This window comes from Plectropomus leopardus, chromosome 12 (assembly GCF_026936395.1).
Source record: "Plectropomus leopardus strain MGB_pleo_1.0 chromosome 12, ASM2693639v1, whole genome shotgun sequence".
Classification (NCBI taxonomy): domain Eukaryota; kingdom Metazoa; phylum Chordata; class Actinopteri; order Perciformes; family Serranidae; genus Plectropomus; species Plectropomus leopardus.
Window position 1 is genome coordinate 88,535 of NC_142187.1, and position 24,148 is coordinate 112,682.

The 24,148-nt window shown below is 41.5% G+C and overlaps 1 protein-coding gene across 1 annotated transcript in view; it reads right to left on the reverse strand.

The window, feature by feature from the left end:
- Nucleotides 1–768: 768 nt before the first annotated feature.
- The window catches only part of LOC121951861 (voltage-gated inwardly rectifying potassium channel KCNH6-like), an 81,841-nt gene continuing 58,461 nt past the window's right edge, over nt 769–24,148 (reverse strand). Inside the window, exons 13-15 of the mRNA XM_088085451.1 lie at nt 14,163–14,311; nt 13,794–14,034; nt 769–1,012 (exon numbers count right to left, since the gene is read on the reverse strand). Of these exons, the coding sequence (XP_087941577.1) occupies nt 769–1,012; nt 13,794–14,034; nt 14,163–14,311 (634 nt within the window). The remainder of the gene's footprint in view (nt 1,013–13,793; nt 14,035–14,162; nt 14,312–24,148) is intronic.

The window sequence follows — 24,148 nt, forward strand, 5'->3', positions numbered from 1 at the left end:
AGACACATGGTTCTGCGGCCCGGGTTTGGGTCATTGATTTACGCAGATGTTTATGGGTTGGCCGGCGGTAATGTGTAATGCCACAATACTTCCAATGAAATTATCCTAAATATTCTTCAGTGTTAGATTCATCACACACAAGGTGACAGCACATAAAATATATATTTCATCATATGACTATGTACTATAATACTATCTGTAGATCTCTTTACATGACATTGCAGAATCAGCATTGTGAGAACTGTGTGAACAAAGAATCATAAGAAAGTGCAGCATATACTGTATATGACCATATGCAAATGAAGAATCTCTGTGACCCTCGGGGAGCTCGAAGTGGCTCTACTTGATAAAAGTCTTCCATATAGAATACACTGGGTTCCTCCACAGGCCTCCTCTCTCCTCCATCATCGCCTCCTCCAGGTGCATTTGTGCAATTGGAAGATCCTTCATGATGGCGGAGGGGAAACAATTTCTGGGTCACCAGAGGAGAGAGGAGGCGAGGAAACAAAAATTAGCATTCTGAAAAGCACCCCTAGCCTAAGTGGTGTCCTTACCAAAAGGATTGGCTGATCAGGGCAGGTGACTTCCTCTCTGGGGAAGGGCAGAGGAGGAGGACTTGGCTAAAGTTTGAGAAAGGGATGAAGAGGTGGACATGTTTTGAGGTACGTTGGGGGAAGTATGTAAGGTTGAGGCACCAATGAAAGGGGGCTTAGCAGTAATATGGATAACAGAGGAACCATAATTGAGGGAATTAGAGTGTGGAAGCTGTCAAAAGACTTGATCTTGGTTTTCACTGGACTGTTGCTGCTGCCGGTTGGTGGATGGTGAGTTGATGGTGGGAAACGCAGTTTTTGAGGCGCCAGTTGGGGAGGCAGCAGTGGGAGACAGGATGGGGGAGGAAGGTATGTTGGGTGCTAATGTGACGGTGGTGTAGGAAGGTAAGGTCATTGGCATCTCCATTTGCAGCAGCTGCATGATGGTCTTGATGTCTGCTGACATACGCGATTCCAACCTGGAAAACATGCACAAATCAAAACAGAAAAAACTACAAGTGTTTACAGTGATACAGTACTGAGACATAAGTCTATGACAATACAACGACCCACCATGAAAAGAAGCTAAGCTGGTGCATCACATATCTGCTGCAGAGAAGGTGTTTATTGCTGTACAAAAAAGAGTATAATTGCTTTATGCTGTCTCCATACACTGTTTTTCACACAAAAGCATGTTCTGTGTATATATATCAATATTGTAGTAATGGATAAAAAGTTAACCTTAGGTTTAAACATTTTTATTTATTTATTTATTTATTCATTTTAAATTGGCATATCATAACAAAATTAAGTCATAAGGGAATTAAGGGTAATCATTAAGGTATTTTACAGTAAAATTGTAGCTGAAGTTGATTTTTTGTTGCTCTGAGAGCCAATGAGGCAACTGCAGTTCTGAAGTAATATGTTCAGCCAGCCCTTTCTCATTTCAAACTCTCATTTCAAATATGTCCACTCTGTCAGTGCTTTTGGCATGCAAAAGTGACACCACAGGCACCTTCTCTGTCCACATGGAATGCTGCTGGATGGTGTCAGATTAGAACATGCCTAGGCAGAACAATTGGCATTGTTATTCTGTCAGACAGCACCACATGCAATGTGCATGGGCAGCGTCACTCGAGAGGCGGTCAGATGGAACTGGTCGCATGCGCATGAAACACAGAGGAACGGCTTCAGTTAATAATACTACTGGTAACAACGTAATATAAAGAGCGCAAATGCACTTACAGGGTGGCTGGGAGTGGTTGTGGATAAGTCCCACAAATGACAGACTTTCATGTAGGAGTCCAGACTTTGCTTCCCATTTGGATGTGAGGGTTTTTATTCTAAACTATTCTATGTGCCTCTTTTGCCTAAACCTACTCATCTATGCCTATGTTGCCTAATCCCAAACACCATGACGGTCCTCATTGGTTGCCATGTACTCATGTTGTGTAAACTTAAGGGCCATGTCCCATCATGTGCATTTGTTCACATCAGGGTAACAGCATCCTGAGCATAGAACTTCTGATGCAGAGGATACCTAAGACATCATAAATGAGACACAGAAGATCACTGACAAAGTGGCACCATGTGACGAGTTGGTATGAGAATGTGTTGGTTTAGCTTTGTTGAGGACTGTGAGGACCCTGGCTGGTATGTTCTAAATGCTGGAGACTTCCTGTTTTGCTTGGCTTATCTGCATCTTTACTTTTAACAGTGTACCTCTGTCATAAACCCACCCTCAACTCCAGCCAACTGAGTCATAGTGCTTCTTGCATCATTGAATTGCATCATTGAAAGAGAATTACTGAGTCCTAATATTACTGTAGTGTAGTCAACAACCCAATGCTTATGTTTATAGTGGCATACATTGTTTTATTCTGTTAGTCTGAATATGATGTACTGCCTCTGTGTGGCAATGTTGTGAGTTAGCTAATTGCTGCATTGATACAGAGGTGAATTATATTACAATGTCTAATATTCTGATTCTGAGCTTACTAGTGACCATTTTCTTTGCCTTTTTAGCCAACATGGAAAAGTACACTGTTGCAACAGCTTGTGTACCTTTCTGGGTAAGTTTTCACTTTATTTTACATCATATGCCAAGTTCATCACTGAAGATAGATATCAGGTCGCTTAGACTTTTTCTACAGGTTCTGCCAGTTGCGCTTTTGGACCAGCGTATTGTTTATCTCTGTGACCAGCTGATCTCATTCTCCAGATTGTCCCTCAGCCCAAAATTAGTGCTGAGGCAGAGATAAAGGGGAAGTAAAACCAGAGCCATATGCAGAGCCAGAAAAAACAAATCCTTTATCCCACCTGTTATCATGAGGAGAGTAAGAATTCTTTCAAATAAGATTGACAAAACAGATTAACAGCTGTGCTTAATGTTGCTAAATCTGATGTCATCTCTCTGCAGTATCTTAACGTGCTATTGGTTCAACTGATATAGTATGCCGAATTGTTTTTCTGTTCATTTAAGAAATTTCTTATCATGATTTCGCAAAACAGTATGCATGGATTTTGGGTGGCAACAAATCCAGTCTTATTAGGTAAAAAAATATATTTACAACTTCAGAAAGCAGGTCCTTTCTCAATGGGGATCGCTGTCGACACGGTGGAGTGCGACAAGTACCTAGTAGAGTTCATGGACAATAAGACTGAACTGGGCTAAGAATAGTGAACACTGGTGTGCAGCCATTCCAATGTAAAAACATTTGCCCTACAAACTGAATGATTTACTAGCATAAAGGATTACTAACATAAGTGAAGGATAAATAAAGTGCATAGTAACCCTGAGAGATGGGTAAGGTGGATTACAAGATCAACAACATCTCCCATCATGACATTGTTTTCAACATAAAACACCCTAAGTATCTAGAGACATCTATAAAACATGGTAATTAGCAACAGCCATTATCATTATAATCATCATCGTCACTGTCAACACCATCATAAATGCCATCACCATCAATCATCGCATAGATATACATAGAATAAAAAACAGTTAAAAGAGTAGCGTTGTTACTCAGTTTGACTCATACCCTGCCTTGCATTCAAATGAAAAATAGCTGAGGGGGATGAAGGAGTACTTATATCTATCTATGACCAGATATTGAGCTCGAGATATCGAGATGTCATCCATATCAGAGCCCTTTAAGAGAGAGTCGCGTCATCTCCATTCGCTCCAATGAACCGTTTTTCACAGCAACAGCAGAACGAGGAACATCTCAATAGTTCCCGGAAGTAGCATCAATTGCTAGCGGCGCAATGGAGTTGCAGCAAAGAAGACCATTTGTGATGGGCTTTAACAAGGTAAGACATCTAAAGAATCATTTTTTATATTATCAGCATATTTTGGCTAAATTGACATGTACATTAAAGCATGATATTGGATTATCTGATGCTAAATTAGTAGATTTACGAAGCAATAACAGACATGCTAACAGAGTAAGCTAACGTTAGTACACTGTACTGTATATACTGAACACATTTCGTTAGCTGCTAACAGCCTGTTAATTTAAAATATCCTGCTCTTGAGAAATTTCATCTAATATTAAGGAGCTAAAGGGGAGAAAAGGCTTGAGCTATTTATTTTACAGCTCAGAGTGAGTTACATGTCAGCTTTGTTAAAGATAACATGGTGCTTGACAGCAGAGTGCTATTTTGTGATATATTAGTATTGATGTGGATTAGGAGTGCATATTTGAGACATCTAAACAAAATGTAAAAAAACTGCAAACAGAAATGTAATTTAAGGGTAAATGTTTTTATCTTTGCGTTGACTCAATTTGTCTTTATTATGTTACAGCTCAGCTGATTTTCCATTGATTCTCCCTCTCTCTTTCAGCAAAAGAGCTACACAGGATTCAATGGAACCTGGAGACTCCATGCACTAAGACTGCGCCCTCATCCTGAGTATCCATCCTGAGTATCACCTCCCTGTCTTCTGCAAGCCTTTCTCTGTTCCTTATTTTTAATAATCCATAATTAAGGCTTCCCAATGGTGTGCTCTTTGTTTGGGTAAAATGATTTAATGTAGTTTTTGAAAATGATAACCACACATATTTTTTTGTTAATCTGTAGCGTGCCTTTCTCTACATGCCTGGATCGTCCTCCTTCAGCACAGCAAAGCATGGTGGACACTATCTGAGAGGACACCACAAAAGAAAGGACACATACCAACTGCTTGATGTGCTATTTATGTTTCTGAGTTTATTAGATATTAATGAAATTAATTAATTGCAGTAAGTAAGTTAGTAGAAAGGCAAAGATAAATAAAATACACATTTATATATGTAAGCAATAAACAGCAACCTGCTTCTTTACCATGGTAACTTAAGTCTAAAATATGTCAGCATAACCATATATGTCATATCCGCATCACTCATATTTATAATTATACATATTACATATAAAAGTACTATACATAGACAGTATGTATTTATATGTGTGTATATATAGATTTTATATATTTTGTATTTTAAAATGTGATTTATTTTTTGTATTTTAATCATATTTAACCCTTATTTAGCACTCAGTTGCTTTTTTTCTATTGCCTCTGACTCTTGAACTGCTGAAATGTGTGAATCTTCCAAGTGTGACATTAAACAGTCCAATCTTATGTATCTATTGTAAATCAATGCAGTTATTGACAGCTATTTTTGTTTTGTTTCTCCGTATAATGTATTCAAATGGCCCGCCAGACACTTCCAGGAACTATTGGAAGCCTCCATGTGTCACGTGACACCCGAGTGTTTTGAACTTCCGTTGTCAGTACTCTAGTGAATTCTCTGGGCAGATAATATGGATTAGTGCACTAAAATAAACAGTGTTTTGATAGTTGTAGTAGTAGTTGCTAGTTATAGTTCCAGATTCAAATTTTAAAAAAATGCACTTTATGATGCCATCAGCAGCAACATCACCAAGCAAACGGATGGAGTTTTCATAGTAGCTGATAGTTTTAATCAAACAGACCTAAAATCTGTATTACCTAAATTCCACCAGCATGTCCAGATCACCACCAGAGGAAGAAATATCCTGAACCATGTGTATACAAATATTCCTGACAACTACACAGCCATGCCCTCACTTTAGCCTGTCAGATCATATATCTCTGCACCTTCTGCAACAATATCTGCCATGAAGGACATGCATCCTCTGTGACATCATATATTAGCAAATGTGTTGATGATGTGGTGACCACAAAGACATGAGATCATTCCCCAACCAGAAAGCCTGGATGAATGGGGAGGCGAAGGCTCTTCTCAGAGAAAAAAAGCTGCCTTTCAGTCAGGTGACAATTAGGCATACATCTTTACCAGAGCACGACTGAGAGCTGGCATCAACGAGGCTAAGAGAAGACATTAGCAGGGACAGGAGAGAGACCTCAACAGCAACAGCACTATAGATATGTTGCAGGCAATTTCAAATGTCACAGGCTACAAAAGCAAGAGTGCCCCCATCAAAGGTGAGGCCACACTGCCAGAGGTGCTAAACACATTTTATGCTCGCTGTGACCTCCTCAATAAGGAATCACACAGGACAGGACACACACCCCTGTCTACATCAGAGGAGCTGAGGTGGAGCAGTTGAACAACTATAGGTTCCTTGGAATTATCATCACTGAGAATCTTTCTTGATCATCACACATCACCACCCAGGTTTAAAAAAAAAGTACAGAAAAGCTCTACTTCCTAAAAGAACTGAAGAAAGCTCAATTCCAGAGCAAGATCCTGGTTCACAGAGGAGCAATGCTATGCATACTGATTAGAAAAATCACAAACTGGCATGGTTTGTGCACGGGCCAGGACAGGAGGGCTCTACAGGGGCTGATTAAAACTGCCCATAACATCACTGGCTCCCATCTACAGAGAATTAGTGACCTCAGTGAAGTGAAGTGTCTGCACAGAGCTCAAAGCATACTGAAAGATAGCGCCCACCTCTGCCACAGTCTGTTCACCCTGCTGCCATATTAAAACCATACAGAAAGTAGGAGAAGGTAGAAGGTTGATTTATTAGTCATTTTTTAAACAAAGTTAAGAACAAATTTTCATTTGTCCTTGATCCTGCAACATCTTTGGAGTTGAAAGATGTGTTGATTAAAATTAGCAGCTACTATTAAAACTCCATCCAGTTGCTTGGGCATGTTGCTGCTGATGTTATCATACAATTCCTGCAGTGCATTTTTTTTAAATTACATCAGGGTCTTGTGCAATTTCTCCTCCCTCTTTGTCTGAACCAGACTAGGGACCAGGGAGCAGCTTCTTTCCCCAGGCTTTGAGATTCATAAATTCATTCATGTCTTTGACACCAAAAAATGTAGCAGGGTTTAGGGACAAAATTGTAGTTTCATTTTTATATGTAGTTTAAAAAAAAATGACAAAATCTTCTACCTAAGCCAAAAGCCAGGAGACGAACACTCCAATTCACAGTGCAGTGGCAGTGGCCCAGGTTCGATTCCAGCCTGTGCCCTTTGCTTCAGGTCATTCCACCTCTCCCTCTCCCATATTTCCTGTCAATCTATAGATGTCCTCTCTCTAAAGGGAAATGTCCCAGGAAATAATCTTGAAAAAATAAAATAAATCTGATACACATTTCCTTAGTTTTTGGTACATTTAGTTGAAGTATAGTATTGTCACACAAATCTACAAATTCATCAACAACAGGTCCATGGCTGTTTTCATTAGTATGGAGGAGACTATAACAGTCGTCTGCAAATATTCTTGTGCCAGCTGTCATCAGTATACAGAATGTAAAGGAGAGGGGAAAGGAGAAAGCCCTGGGAGGACCCAGTGGATGATGTCATTTCCCCCAACATGCATCCATTCACCCTCAATCTCTGTGTTCTGGATTTAAAAAAACAAGGATCCAGACCACAATCATAAAATCACAACTAAAATTATTGATAAATTCGTCAATTAAAATTTGGGGTTGAATCATGTGAAAAGCAGATAAGAAATCCACAAATAGCAACTTGGCATGTGATTTACATCCATCAAAATGTTTTAAAATGAGGTTCAGCAAAGTGACCTTAGCATCTTTTACTTCATGACCAGCCCTATATGCAAACTTAAGAAGGTCAAATAGGTGTTCAATCTTGACTGAAAAGCTTGGTAGCACTTTTTTATACAGCCTGCAACTGACAGTTCAATTACACGGTACTTACAAGGGTACTTTACAGGAAAGCTCCCTAAAGTGTTTTTTGAAGGAATGGGTACCTATGGGGTACTTTAGAGGAAAGATGTATGAACTTATCCTCGACATATTTTGTATTGTAAGTACTGGGTACTTACAGGGTACTTTAAAGGAAAACAGAGAGAGAGAGAGAGAGAGGAGAGCGAGAGAGAGAAAGAGAGAGAGAGAGAGAGAAAGACAGGGAAAGAGAGAGCACCACGAACAGCAGCAGTGTCCTTCACTCTTGATGTATAACTCTGCTCCCCCTCATTTTAAGAACCTGTGTGCTTTTCCAGAATCTTGGGCTCAGACTAAATCCTAGGTTGCATTGCTGGCCCTTTTATTAAATTTACCCATTTTTTTTACCCTTTCCTTATTAATTGTTTTAGTATTTTATAAAGTGTTTTAAGGCCCTGTAAAGTATTCTGTTTAGGTAATGTGGGTCCAGCCACATACATGGTAAGTAATTTGTGAGGACAAGGTAAGTAATGTGTAAGAATAGGGTAAGAAAAGGGTACAGAGGATACTCCATAATCCAGCCCACACCCATGTAAGCACTGTGTAAATACAGGATAATATAAGGGAACAGTGGATGCTTATATTAATTTTAAGAACAACAATGGCACATATTCAGAAAAGGCCAATCTGATGCTCTTGTTTGCTTCAGTATTACACTGAGCATTTTATATAATGAGGTAAACTTTCATTACATTACATTTAAATTTTTTTGGGGAAAACAAATTCTTCTTGGCATGTTACTTTTTTGTCCTTGGATGACAACACAAGCCTTCTGCGGAGCAGAAGAAAAAAAGTTTGTTTTCTACTCCTGCTTTCTACTAGCCTGTTTCTTATATGTTGCTGCAGAGGTGGATGAAGGAAGGGCCTATTCCATGTCCACCAGCTTAATGCCTATACGATTATTATGTTCAATAAATATTAAAAAAATGATCTTGGTGTGTTGTTTTTTTCAAATAATATATCCTTTGATCTCAAAAATGAATAAGATTAGAGAATAACACAAAAAATATAATAGGTCCAATTACAGAGCAATGCATAATTAGCAGGATCCCATTTTTGTCAACCATTTGGATTTATTAACCTGTACTGTACCCTGTAGGTACCCAGTACTTCGACAATATTGAGTGAATAACTTCAAAAAATCTTTCCTCCAAAACAACCCTCTAAAGTACCCCGTAGGTACCCAGTTTTTACAAAATACTTAAGTAATAGCTTCAGACATCTTTCCTCTTAGGTACCCTTCTAAAGTACTCAGTACTTGAAACACTTGGGGGGTAATTTTAAACATCTTTCCTCTAAAGTACCTTGTAAGTACCAATAATTACACGTGAATTTCAGGGTGTATTATAAAATGCAACCAAAAGTTTTATCAGCGTTTCAAAGTACTTCATGGGAAATCAGGGTAACACGTCTAAAATCATTAAAGTATTTCTGATTCTGATTGTAATTCCATCCAGGTGTGTCACAAAGCTCTGGGAGCTGGGATTAAAGGCCTCAGTGCTATGGGGACCCTCTATCTCCTGACAGGCAGACCCCCATTTCGTGAGAGTGGGTGGATACACCTCTACTACGTTCAGCCTTCACACTAAGTCCTCTTGCTATGGTGGGCCTGATCACAATTCAACTAAAACACAAGAAATTTGTGCTCCAGAAAAGGATAAGCACTCAACTGATCAGCAATTATGACTTAAATATGAATATGAATTCCAGAGAGCAGTAATAGAAAAAGAAACAGGAAACAAAAAAAAAAGGAAAAGAGGAAGCAGAGCCGGGTGGCAGGGCTGAACGGACTCAAAACCACCCCCGCCAGATCGGGCCGAAAGCTCTGCCACCTCAACCTCCTCCCCGTCACATGGATGGGGATTTCAAATAAACACAAGAAACTTGTGCTCCAGAAATATGCACACGAAAGAAAATAGGGTCACCAATCAGCTATTATGGCTTAATATATAAAGGTCAGAGAGCAGTGAAGACTAACACGTCTTTGGGGTCATCAGGTGGGAACCTCCTTTCATCAGTGTTTCACCTAGTTGGTCACCTAGTTGGTCCCACAACACCACAGCCAAGCAGTGAACTTTGGCGTCCCAAAGCAACTCCCCTGGTGCCAGCCCTCACTGCTCCTATGCAGCCCAAACAGCCCTGCCACCTTCAACAGACCCAGGCTCCGTTTATGTGAGCTCCAGGTAGTGGCAGTACCACCTGGCTATCACAGATACAAGGCTAAGCCATACTACTAAAAAGCTCTCACAGATGCATGCTAAACTACTATAAAGCTATCACAATTACAAAGCTAAGCTACACTATAACATGGCTATCACAGATACAAGGCTAAGGCTAAGCGATGCAAGCCACACTAGCTGGGCTAGTTATCACATGGCTATCACAGCCAACAGACAAATACTGCATGCTACCACAGATACAAAGCTAAGCTCAGTTTACACATGGCTATCCCCCAGGAGGCTAAACTGAGCTAACTAAGCTAGCTAGGCTGGCTATCACATGGCTATCACAGCCCAAACAGCAATACCACCTTCAACAGACACAGGCTCCATTTATGCAGACTCCGGGTAGTGACTGTGGTGATGCTATCTTCCCTAGCAAATGCATCACAATTGCAAATATAATAAAACTCACATACAAGACTCAAGGTAAGGGAAATAAGGATGAATTGGATCAACCAACACACTTACTTGGATGGCAGCATGGTCTCACACAAAGAGACTCAAACAGGCTGCTCCCACTCCTAAATATCCTCACACTTCCTGGATTTTCTCCTGAGAGGACTGATTGGTGGATCTCTCCACCTGATCTCAAGGAGTTGTCCGTTCAGTGCATCCCCCTGCTGCTCCCCAACTACCATTGTTTCTACTAATCCAATTCCACTGACTGGATTTAACTGTCTCATCTGACATTTCCGTCACTGTCTTCCTCAAACTTTGTCCCCTTACTCCCAGTTCCCCCAGGAGAGAGATAGCTGATCCAGCTACAAATCCCCTACATCCCACTTCAACTGGGTGAACCCTAACTTTTCATCCTTTCTGCTCAGCTTCTGCCTGTAAGTTTGTGTACCTCAGTTTCTTCCTTTCATAGGCTTCTTCCACTGAAGCTTCCCAAGGGACTTGTAAGCTCAATGAAATAAACGATCCATTGACTCATTGACCACAGCACTATATTAGACCTCAAATTGTACAGACTTTTTCCTGGGGAACAACAAGCTTTCCTCCTAAATCTACCTGCATTTCCCAGTCACAAGCTCCATTCAGGCGACCACACCCCTGCCTCCTGCCGAACTTACTGCCTCTATGTTTCTCCCCCTCACGTACAAACTGGATATCTAGACTCTCTTTTTTAAAACCTCCTGAATTCACGTGTAAACTAATTTTGCAGCTTGACAAAATATGTCTTAATGTTGCAGTACCTGAACACAATGGGCATGATGGGTCGCCATTTACCCAGAGCTTCAGGTTCTAGGGGGTTTGCAACACATCATATATAGCCCCTATCAGAAATCTAATGCGGCTCTCCTCCATACCCCACAGGTCCCTCCAGCTAAGCTTCCTCCTCTCTACGCTTTCCCAATTCAACCACTGTCCCTGTTTAGCCTGAGCCACTGCCTTAGCCTACCTTACAGTCTGTTCCTGCCTACGTATTTGTTCCATTACCAGTTTTCTTCTGTCCTTGGGGCCTGCTGTATTCCACACCGGTTTGCCTGGCCCACGCCCCATGCCTCCCTGGCCAAACTGAACATTACCTACTATCACTGCATGCCTAAGAGCAGCCTCTGTGTCCTGAACTGCCACTCTTGGGTTCCATTTTCTCCCCTTGGAAGGATTTGGAACCACACTCCTAACTATTACATCCTTAGTCCCAGCTAACAACAACTCTGCCCTAACCTTGGTGCACTTAAACTCCTCTGTTAAGCTAGATACTGGCAGTTGAAGTATCCGTTTCCCATACAATGCCACACTGCTTAGACACCTGGGAGTGCCTAACCACTCCCTAATATATGAGCTAATCACCCTTTCCATTCTCTCCACAACAGATACTGGGACTTCATAGATTGACAGTGGCCACATTAACCAAGGATATAACCCACACTGCAAACGCCACAACTTCAACTTTCCTGGGAGTCCTGATGCATCTATTCTATCTAGTCCTTTAGCAACATCTTTTCTACATTGCACAACTTGCTCAACATCATTCAAATCCACATTGTACCATCTACCTAGGCTCTTCACTGACTTTTTCCAAATAGTTGGAATTTCCTCATCGTTTATGATAAATTTCCTATCATTTATGTTCCTCTACATAATGAGATACTTCTAGACTTACTTAGCTTGATTTTCATTGATTTTCTGGCCCACTTTAGGTTCTTATTTACCTTCTCTAATAGCCTCTTTGTACATGGCACCATTCTGGTAACTAGCATCATGTCATCCATGTAGGCCCTAATTGGTGGAAGACACATCCCATTTTGATGTCTCTCTCCATCTACAACCCACTTAGATGCCCTGGTAATTACTTCCATCACCATTGTAAATGCCAATGGCGAAATTGTACATCCTGCCATAATACCTATCTCTAGCCTCTGCCAGTCTGTTGTGGAATCTGCTGTGCTTATACATAATCTAATGTCCTGAAAATATGCTTTCACTAAGTTAACAACTATTCCTGGCACCCTAAAATACTCAAAAGCACTCCAAATAAGGCTATGTGGCACTGAACCAAACACGTTAGTGCTGGTGCCAGATCATGCTAGTATGCTCTAAGCACCCTGGAAAACCTGGTATTACCACCTTCTGCACTGTCGAGTCTATAAACCCATTCCTTTCTAAGCACCCAGCTAATCTCTGCGCTACTACACTCAAGAAAATCTCCCCCTCTACATTCAGGAGAGCTCTCATCCAGAACTGGCTAAGATCTGAGGACCCCTTCTCCTTAGGGATGAAGACACCTAGTGCCCTGCGCCATGCTCTTGGGATAGTTTGTTTCTTCTAAACTATTTTTAGATAGTTTCCACAAAAACTTAAGGATATCAGGTGCACTTTTATAAACCTGGTAGGGACTCCATATGGCCCTGGGGCTGAAGAAGCCTTTGCATGCCTGAGACTTCTTTGCCTTCTAGACTTGCCTACCTGTACTCTCTTTCCCCTCTTTCTGTCATGCACCCCAAATCTCTCTGTGCCATATGAGTAAATCACCTCTCCCATCTTTTCTAACCTCTCAACCACATTTCCTCTTAGCCCACTGAAGATTACCAACAAGTCACTGTTAACCGTCTCCCACTCTTTACTATCATTTGCCCTTGGCCATCAAACTCTAGGCTTCTGCTCCATGGTTTTCTCTTTGGCTGGCCTGCTGACCTCAGTGTCAACTGCATCCCGTCTCACTACCTCCTCCTCCTCAGGCGCAGTGTTACTTATATCCTGCGAACTGTGGTTTTCTACCTGCCACTGGACATCACCCGACTGACTCGACTGGCTTCTTAAAAAGTACTAATTGATGTGGGCACTCTGCCCTTCCCCTGTAGACCCTACAGATAACAATGACAAGGTCTACCTGAAAGAAGACCTGACCCTTTTTTAAATACATGCAAATAGCACAAAAATACCAAGACAGTATTTGCCTTGCAGCACAGTTAAGAGTGCATGGCAGCCTTTAAGGGGAACTTTGAGGGAATTTTGCAAGTTTAGGTGACCTTAAAAGTAATCCTCTTGTGAATTTGCCTCTATAGTGGATTTTTAGTGAAGTAGGAGACATCTGATTCTTGTTAAACTAGACTTAAACAGTATAACTTTGGTCTCTTTTATCAGTGAGAATAAAAATGAACTTAAAGCATACCTTCTCTTTAGTCACTCTTGCTCAAAAAATAGTAATATAATGAAACATCTTGTATATCGATAGCTAGTGTTTAGATGTAGATGTGGATTGCACTCACCCTTTGCACCTAGAGTTTTGGCTCTTATAACTGTTTTGTTGGTATTATAGTATTTGACTTGAAATCTGACATACGTGTAAAGTTATTATCACTACTAATGAAGAACCTGATCAAGCCTTGTAACCCACCTGGTTATCTGTTGCTGGAGTACTTCCAGCCTCTTGTCTAACTCCAGCTTCTGTCTCCGAGAAATGACAGGGGGAGGAGGAGGATGGTTGGAGGGACTTTGGAAGGAGGAGGGCAGGTCAAAGTACTGCTTGGAGGGAGACTCAGGAGAGGGTGAGGGAAGGCTGTCTGAGCAGGGCACCTCCTGGTATCTCTGCTCCTCTTGACTCTCTGATTTGCAGAATGTAAAGATGCCAGACACTCCTGAGAATGCATGTGGTTCACACATGTGAGAGATAGTGAGACACACAGTGAGAGGTGTTACCACTTTATACAGTTTTTTTTTGCTGTATCATTTATCACATGTGCTTTGAATGCACCTTCACACTTGCCTGTTAAAACATTACGGGTCTTCTCTCTCCAGTCAGCTTCAGGGCACTTAGTAGTGTTTGTAGCAGAAGCATTAATCATGGAGGTGTGAGCAGGGCTGGTCGCCTCCGAATCCTTCCATTCATCATCACTGAAGAACACAGGACTATATCTATAAAAGCAATAAGTTCAGATTTACCTTTTCTAAAGTGGGAACTATAGGACAAGAAGTAAGTAAGTAAGTAAGTATGTATCCACCTTATTTCTAGCCCTGTGTTGAATCTAGCATCATGCACAAGTGAATAAATGCAGTTTTTCACATTTAATTTCATTTTTTCTCAAGCCACGTTTAAGAAAAATAACAAATAAATCTACCTTGTACCTTGTACCTAATGCTCTGCTCATCTGCCTTAATGATGCAGTTTACACATTTTTACTACCGCTAACTGATTAAATCTGAGTTTTACTGAGTGAAACATAACACTGAATTTTGAAGCAGACCTTAGTGATATCAGTAATGTAATGCAGTAACGTCAATTATGCAGTCAAATAAATAACTTTAGGTATTCATAGGTATAACAGAAGTACAGTAAAACAGTAGCCTAATGATGTTAGCCTACAATCTCAGCCGGGATTACTAAACAATTTAATGTCTGCTAATAAGTTTATTTTATCATGGGTCATTTTTCTAATATAGGCAGAGAATGTAGTCAGACAGGGAAAAAAAATCATAAAAGAGTTTTAAAAAATGTATAACTTCCTTGGGTCTCCCTGTACACAAACAGCTGCACCTCAAGCCACCAGTCCATATCACTCCTAAAGTTTGCAGATGACACCACCCTCACTGGACTCATCTCTGGTGGGGATGGGTGCGCCTACAGGTGGGAAGTAACCAGGTGTGGCGAGAACCTAGACCTTAATGCTCTGAAGACAGTGTAGATGGTTGTGGATTTCAGAGGGATCGCTGCTGCCCCCACCCCCATCACCCTCTGTGACTCCCCAGTTTCCACTGTGGAGTCTTCGCCCTTGCTGGGGACCATCATTACCTAGGACCTCAAGTGGGTGCAGAACACCAGTTCCCTTATCAGGTAAGCACAGCAGAGGATGTACTTCCTGTGGCAGCTGAAGAAATTCAACCTGCCAAAGACAATGGTGGTGTACTTCTACACAGCCATCGTGGAGTCCATCCTCACCTCTTCCATCACATTATATTTTTAAATTGCTTCTATATTTTTATCTTATGTCTTATACTATTTGAATTCAATATTTTTATTTTTTCTTTATGTTAATTGTTTTGCAAGACAAATTCCTTGTATATGTAAATGCACTTGGCAATAAAACCGGATTCTGATTCTGATTCAATAGTTTAATGATATAATATCCTATAAAAACAATACACACAAATTACAGTAAGTGTAAGTCTGTCACTTTGTGATCAGGCTCTAAAAGCTCAAACCCAGGATAATTTGCATGCACACTACAGTGGTGCACTAAAGTAGACTCCACATAAACTACAAAATACACCTCCTTATTAACAGAGGTCTCCGCTCTGTACTTATGTATGGGGGCATGTAATTATATATTTATCACACCCCCGTAACCTACCTGTCACTCTTTGAATTCATTAATCAAGTCGGCGAGATGCTTTGGATGCTTTGATCTTTTAGACTTGCTTTTTGTTGTGCATGGGGTCACCGTGACTGTTGGCAGTGTACGCTATGTAGGTCTCTTAGTGGGTTCAGATGGCGTGGAACCACAGGTGAGCCGTGTTCAGGGTGTTGTGAACATCAAAGCTTCATCCAATATCTCTGAACTCCGCAGCGTCTTGGGAGTTTGCAACTACTCCCAGCAATTAATTGAAAACTACGCCAACTAAGCCAAATGGCTAACTGATCTAATGGCTTTGCAAAGCTTTGATATGGAAGTGCGCTACGCACAGAATCACAAAACTCCTTTGTGCAAGGAACTTGCAGCCTGTCAGCAATGTGCAGATGATATCCCATCAACTGGTGCTCCTACCTGTGAGCTTCTTGAACCTTCACGCCACCACTACTTTGATCAAAATGTCTGTAAAGGCATGATCACTGCATATGTTGATGGTTGCTCTTTCCACCTTGAGACTAAATAGGTCAATGACACACTTTACACACCTCAGAAATTTCAACTGGGTCCCCAGTGCTCTCAATATGCTGAAATTGCCAGCATACTGATCACGCTCCAACTGGCCGTGGCTCAACGTGTCAAAATGTTGTTGATTTGCATGGATTCCAACTATGCTTCTTTTGCCACCTGCTGGTGTGGAAACACCATGGTTTCATTACCCCAAATAGAAAACCAGTTAAACACAAGGAGCTGTTTATGGTCTGTGATCACCTGGTGGACACCCACGATTTGCATGTCTACTGGAAAAAGGTCAGAGGTCACTCTTGTGCCCCCAGTCAGGACAAAGAGTTCAATGATCAAGCCGACGCTTTGACCAAACAGGGTGCTCTCAGTGGAACGCCTTGGCACTTTAACCCAGACTTTCTTCCCAAAACATTCTCCCCCACTGTCTGTGTTGTCACTCCTGTCTGTGTTGTCACTTGTGCTCAGGCTGCTGCACAGCCTCTGGCTGATTCTGCTGCCCGGCTTTCTCGGATTCTGACCTTATCTCCCTTCAGGCTCCCGATCCAGCCATACACAAGCTGGTCCTCTGGCTCTCTGATGTGTCAGCCAATGACATCTCAACCAACGATCTCGGTTCCGTTCATGGCTTGGAACACCGTGTTTGCTCCTCCCCGTGTCTCGTCAAGGACCTTCTTGTGTATGTCTCTGACGACCTCACTTCACCTGCGCTCATGGTTCCTCAGAGCCACAGCGGAGTGATGCTGATGCATGCCCAGGACTCTCTCGCCACAAAAGAGTCAAAGTCACACTCAAAGTACTTCCCCAAGTAGCCTATTGGCCACACATGCAAAAAGATGTAGCTGACTACGTCAAGGCAGCTTAATCTGCTGCCAGTTCCAACTGTCAAACCCGCTCCACAGAGCCCCCTTGCAACAAAGATGCATTTCCTTTCCCTGGTCAGACCTTCAAATTGACTGGGCTGGTCTTCTTACAAAGTCAGCTAGACGCAACTAGTACTTCCTCACAGTCACCTGTGCATACACAAAATGGGTAGAGTGCTATCCAGCCCCAAATGACACAGCCCAAACCATTGCTGTCCTGCTGATGAACAATGTGTTCTCACGGTTTGGTCTGCCAAGTTGCGTCAATTCAGACAGAGGAGCACATTTCAGACGTCATGCAACATCTATGGCAGCTTGTGGGTGTGAAAGCTGACTTCCATATCAGCCACAAACCCCAGACCTCTGGCCAGGTGGAATGGGCAAATCAAACGATTGTCAACATACTGAAAAAGTATGTGTCATCTAACCGTAATGATTGGGATGTGAAGCTGCCTTTAGTACTGATGTCCATCAGAGCATTGCCACATGCAACAGGGATCTCCCCTTTTGAGATGATGACTGGCAGGCAGATTGAAACGGGGTGTGTATGAACCCAGATGCAGTACGCCAACACTTAATGGCAGTTGGTAATAACCTCTATTATAACCAACACAAATAAAGTTCAGCTCACAAATATTCAGTCCGTTCTTCGGGTGAATTACCCAATTAATGTCTCTGGGAATCCAACGAGGTGAAGACACGAAACTGGAACCCACTGTGGCTGGAGAGCAGGAAACCCCGTAGCTCGAAGAGCCGACAACACGTGTGGAAATGTCGTCGGGGATAACGCTGGGTCGTGGTCGGGGACAGGCAGAGGATCCGTAGCCGAGGAAACAGTCCGAGAATGCAAAGGTACCGTCGAGGAGCAGGCTGAAGGATCGTCGTGGTCGAGCGGGGAGGTCTTTGCCAGTGGAGCCGTCAGAATTGCAGAACGCTGAAGTGAAGCACGTGGTCAGGGACAGAAGGCAGGTAGGTACACCGGGTGGCAGGCACGGAGGGTTGGTCGGGAACAGGCTGAGTCGGCAACAGGTAATCTGGCAAAGGAACGCTGGAAAGTCATGCATGGCAGAGGAACAATCTGGCAAAGAGTGAGTGAACTGGAGAGTCTTAAATACTGCACTGATTGGAGATGAGCTGCAGCTGAGGGGAGAGCAGGCTGCAGCAGTGGGCGTGGCTAGCAGGTAGAGCAGAGCAGAGTGAGGTGAATGGAAAAGTACTGGCAGTGAAGGGGAGGAGGAGAATGCAGGAATCATGACACAGATGACATGAAAGAGCTCTTTAAGCACCAAAGGGTGCCAGTTGCTTATTGGCAGATAGAGAGGAAGTTTTTGCTTCACAGGATCAATTATAGACAGTATTGTTAGAATTGTTGTTTCCTCCCTGTTGTTCACCCACTGCTTTAAGTTGTTTTAAGGTCTCCTTTTTGATTCATACGACCAGTTTGTCAGAGTGGGGGTGATTCAATACCCACAGAGTACAAGTTCGTTAAGTCTAACCTATAACGGTTTAGCTGACATTGTCCTTAATGATACATGTTTTTCCCATCAGGATGACTTGACTGCTCACCCTCCTGATCCTCGGTCTGTTTACATCCCCTGCCGTCCCTGACCTTGTAGAGCCAGGACCAAACCTGGGGATTGTTCTCGAAGAGCAATCTGGGCTGTCAATCACTGACTGTTGCCTGCACAAATACAAAGTGTTTATCAGGTTGAACCCTCGGTAAGTTTTCAGGGAAAACGTTCCTATTACAGCTGGATTGACCAGGTGGGCTGGTACAAGCTGGAGCAGACAAGTCATACGGCATGCTGGAGCAGACAAGTCATACAACATGCTGAAGCAAACACTACACATGTTACAACAGTGACAGAAGTTCACTATCACCCAAGCTGAATTGGCAGGACAAAACAGGAGGTCCAGCAATTCATAGGAGGCTTTCTGACACCTGCTGAGGCTTTTGGTCCACTCTTTGGTACTAGACTTTCATCTGTGAAGGCTGTTAGCTTGTCCACCATTGTCCACCATTAAATGACATGTGAGTGAGTTGAGACTGAGATCCTAGCTATCAGAGCTCAGATGAACCTACAATAGCTGCAATTGCAAACTATCGGAAAGACTGTACGCAGTATTGTTCTGGTAGTTAATGTGCACAGTGTGGCACTGAACAAAACCATGCGTGCACTAAATGCCCTCTTGTCAGTAGTCCAGGTGAACTACGCTCACACACAACTTGCAAGTATTCTGTTGGCAGACATGCTGCAAGATATTGGATCCTCTGTGGACAGTCTGGCTATTGGTAGGACCCCCCCTTCCCTCTTTCTTATCCTGCTTTCTCTGGTGCAAAACCTCTTGACATCCACCACTAAAGAAATGGTCACACCCCTTCAGGCTGAAATAGCATATACCTAAGGCAGTGCTGTACCTATCTGGGAAGACGGTGAAATAGCCTTCATCATCAACTTGCCAATTGTAGCCTTGGATTTATCGTTTGAAGGATGTGGTAAACACTGAATTTTGGCAAGGCTATACACACATCAAGGTGCAGACACCAGCTGTTATCGCCTACCACGATAGCAACCCTGATTTGTATCTTGCCCCAAATTTGCATTTGTGTACCCTCACCAAAGGTGTACATGATCTGTGTCCCAGTAAGCCGTTCATGTGTGACAACACAGAGGGACTTCATGGACTCAAACCTATGAAAACGGACACCCAGTGTCTGACAACCATCACTCCTCGATCCCAAGTTACCATGATTCAGGTCGACATAGTGGGAAACCACTGGCTGGTTGACACCCTAGCAAGAGTTGCTACTCTGACTTATGATCAACATGGCAATGCCACGCGCATCATGCTACCTGATCAGACCCTAATAATCGATGTATCAGAGAATGCTATCTTGTACATAGACGAGGTCGCTCTTTCCCACTTAAACCCGGAGCAATACGAGAGCCAAATTGAGGTGTCCAACTTTTTCAGCAAACACACATGCTTTTAAGCCACAAAAAGTGTAAGCACTTGACACTTTTCAGCTCAAGATGCCATGAGAGATGGATGTTTTTGGAGGTCTCACCTAGTACACAACAGGATGTTAAGACATCCAAATTACCACCTCAGACATACAAGAACAGTTGTTCATCACCTTTGTAGAGGACTTGTAGAGTAGAGTAGAGTAGAGTTGTATAGGACTGGAGACACATTTCTACCAAGAATATGGGAAAGGACACCAAGATTAAATGACGATCCTCATTCTAAAATTTAATCCTCTGTCTACCTATCTCTTTTACTCACTCTCACTCTCTCTCACTCTTCGTCTTTATTTTACTGTCTCTCTCTCTTTGTCTCTCCATTGCTGTCCCAATCCACACACACACACACACACATACACACACACACTGATAAACAGATGTCCTTCACTTTCATGTCTTCTTTCTCCTTGCTGAGATGACAAAAGGCATGGCATGTTGTGATGATGTTTTTGTTTTGATTTTGTTTGAGTAAGTAGAACCAACTCCCATTTCTTTATCATTTAATTTGAGTGAGTTAGTTAAAATCATGTTTTATTCCTCTTCTGTGATGGAGCCACACTGCTATCCAGTGGTCTTAGTTATCAGTAATTTTGTAACCAACTTTCTAGATGTATCTTTTTTGCATTCATTTTATAATGTTATATGGTAATCCTATTTGTAAGTAATTACCAAGTTCTTTAAAATTCATTGGATAATTTTATATTATGTGGGATTACTTAACACGAATGAACCAAGGATCTTCAAAGTTGTTACATTATTAATTTCCTTCGCCTTCTCCTAGCATGTGTTTCAAATTACTGTAATGGGACTGTAGTGGTGATGAGATACGTGAATTTCTACATAACAGGTCAAAGTGCATAATTTGTCATAAAGTACGAGAAATAAATTTCTCCTAAATTACATTAGGTCCGCTAAAACTAAATACCAGATGTGCGGTCGCTCAGCACGAAGGTTCGCTACCATGCCTCCCATTTGCACCCCATATTTCATAGATTAATGATCATCACGACGCTTCTCGTGTATCCTCACTCACACCTTTTTCTGTGTTCTTCAATTTTACAAGAAGAGCCGCAATTGCTCATCAGAGCTGTGCTGAACTTTAACTTTTTCAGAGCCTTTTCTTTTTAAATCTCTGTGATGCTTTTCTTAATACCAGTTTTTGGTTAGTAAAGACATTATTGTATTTCATTTTAAGCAAGCTCAAGATAATCGTTTAAAGTGACTTTGTCAGGCCAATGGGACTACTTTGAATCATTTTTGCGAGTTTCAATTGAAAAGGACACTCCGTAATCTGCTGTCAACTCTGCCACAGATCTAGAAGCTACACCTGCCACACAAACTATCAGCATCCGCCGGCTGCCCTTAAGGACCAAGACAAACACTGAGGCCAGTTATAGACCGCCACACCCCGACTCTACCTGCCCAGCCGCCACTGTCTTTCAGTGGGTCACCTCATTTGAAAGACGCGTAGCAGCCCTACACTGGAGCAAAGTGGCGACCTGGACCTCCCCGGAGAAGTCTATTCAAGTCAACAAAAGTAGGCAAAATAATATCTTCTAGTGATCAAAATGGATGTTGTATAGCGAAGTTTTAATGCCAAAATTTCTAAATTCTAATTTACCATTCAGCATGCATCCATGCTCTATATGGTAACATATTTCACTTACTAATATCCATAATTAATCATTTACATCACTTGACTATACATTTTATTAAACAAAAAGGTTTCATCTATGGCCAAGTCGTTATCTGAGGATAATATAGAAACAAGATCCAACAGGATGAGTTTGATTAAAGTGATGACATGTTTTGAAATTGAAATTGTTTAAAATGTATGTAATTTGAAATTCATGTTTCCGGCAGGTCAAAAAACACAAAGCAGTAAATAAATGAATAAAATCAGAGGTTATGAAACAAAAAATCCCACAAGAACAAGTTAAAAGCAACATACATCATAAAAAGCAGCACAGTTATTGCACAATTTTGCACTTAACAAGTGCAAAATCCAGATTCTAATGTAGTTATTAATAACCGCTACAGTTGCAATTCTGCCAGTGAGTGATAACAGGAGATTCATCCAGTGTTGGAGGTCATCTTCTTTTGTTTTAAGGAGGGGGTTGAAGTAAGTGATGTTAACAGTGCAAAGAGAGTGAAATGAAGTTCTGGCAGCCAAGAATAAGAGAGAGGATGGTGGATTTGGACCAGGTAATGGTGTAGCCAGCGATTTTGGAAGAAGTGTTTATGAGGTTAATGACTTCAGGGAGGGAGGATGATGAATTATTTAGATAAAGGAGAATGTCGTCTGCATAAAGACTGATCTTATATTCCATGTTTTCTGTTTTGATTCCTGTTCTGTTTTGTTTTTGGCGGATGGCTGTGGCGAGTGGTTTGATAAAGACGGCTAATTATAATGGAGAGAGTGAGCATCCTTGTCTAGCACCTCTATGTAAAGTGAAACACTGTGAAGTGAATCCATTAGTCATGATTGTGGCCATAGGTGTTGTCAAATCAAGTCAAGTCAATTTAATTTATAAAGCCCATTATCACAAAACAGTTTGCCTCAGAGGGCTTTACAGCATACAACATCCCTCTGTCTTTAGACCGTCATATTGCTTAAGGAAAAATTCCCCCCAAAAAACCCTGTAACGGGGAAAATATGGAAGAAACCTCAGGAAGAGCGGCTGAGGAGGGATCCATCTTCCAGGAAAGACAGACGTGCAATAATTGTAGTAAATAACAATTAAATTACAATAATGACAAAAAAGAATTTTGCTGCTTTCCCTGTTTCCCAAAGAAGTGATAGTGCTATATCTGGTAAATCGTTTATTTCTAGGAAGGATGCTCACTCTCTTTTGATGTAATTATCAAATTATCAAATGTAATTATCAAATTCTGGAGAAGTGAAAGATGAAATTGCCATTGTCTAGATGGTTTGTGAGGCTGGTTAGTATTCAGAATGAGGGAGACAGGAGCATGATCAGAAATTGTGATTTGCGTGTCAGATATTTTGTTAATTACGGACGGATGAATATAATGAAAATTCTCTGGTATTAGGGTGTTGTAGCGGGCAACCATCCAAAATCACTTCTAAACTGGTGAATTCTTTTTGTGGACTGGGATGTATGAGAACTGTTTGGATTGTTTGATCTGTCTATTGATGGGTTCAAAACTATATTAAAATGTCCACCAATAATTATTGGAGAGTCAGAAAAGTTGCAAGGGGAGGTAAAGAAGGTGTTAAAAAACGATAGGTTGTCATTATTTGGACCGTATATTGATGCAAAAGTGAAGGGACTATTATGTATTGTCATGTTTATTATAATTAAAAATGAATCATCCGTTAGGGTCTGTAATTGTGTTGTTATGGGTGAATGTGATGTTTCTGTTGATTAAGATGGCCACTCCTCTCTGCCTTGAGTTAAAGTGGGAAGAGAAAACATGTCTATATTGAGCTGTGATTAATTTATGATTGTTAGGGGGGGTATGTCCTTCTCAGAGATGTTGTGTGTAAATGTTTTTGATTAAGGTGTTTGGTAAAACAGAAACAGATGACAGAAAAGATTGAGAAAATACAGAGAGTGACAGAGGAAGACAAAAATATACATTAAATATACATGAACTAAAAAGCAGGGGGTTGATGTTTCCATTGATATAAAGTTTGTCAATGGATTTAGTGATTTGTTTTTTTTCGCTCCCGAGCTATTCTTGCATTGCGTGCAGATAGGTTGCCACTGATTGCAATTAAAATTTCACTGTTCTCAGTGCAGCAGGGTTTTTCTGGAGAGTTGTAGAATGAGTTAGAGGGATGGCTTCTTTCCTTTTCTTTCTCAGTAGGTGTGCAATTGTCCATTTTCCGATATTTATCGGCATTGTCCATCATGCAGAGTCGGTTGTGATATTGTTTGATGTAGTCCTCCAGGTTTTCCAGTTCAATCAGCTGTATAAATCCACTTAGAATGTAGGGAGAAGTGGTTTCATTCAATTTAAAACGGAGAG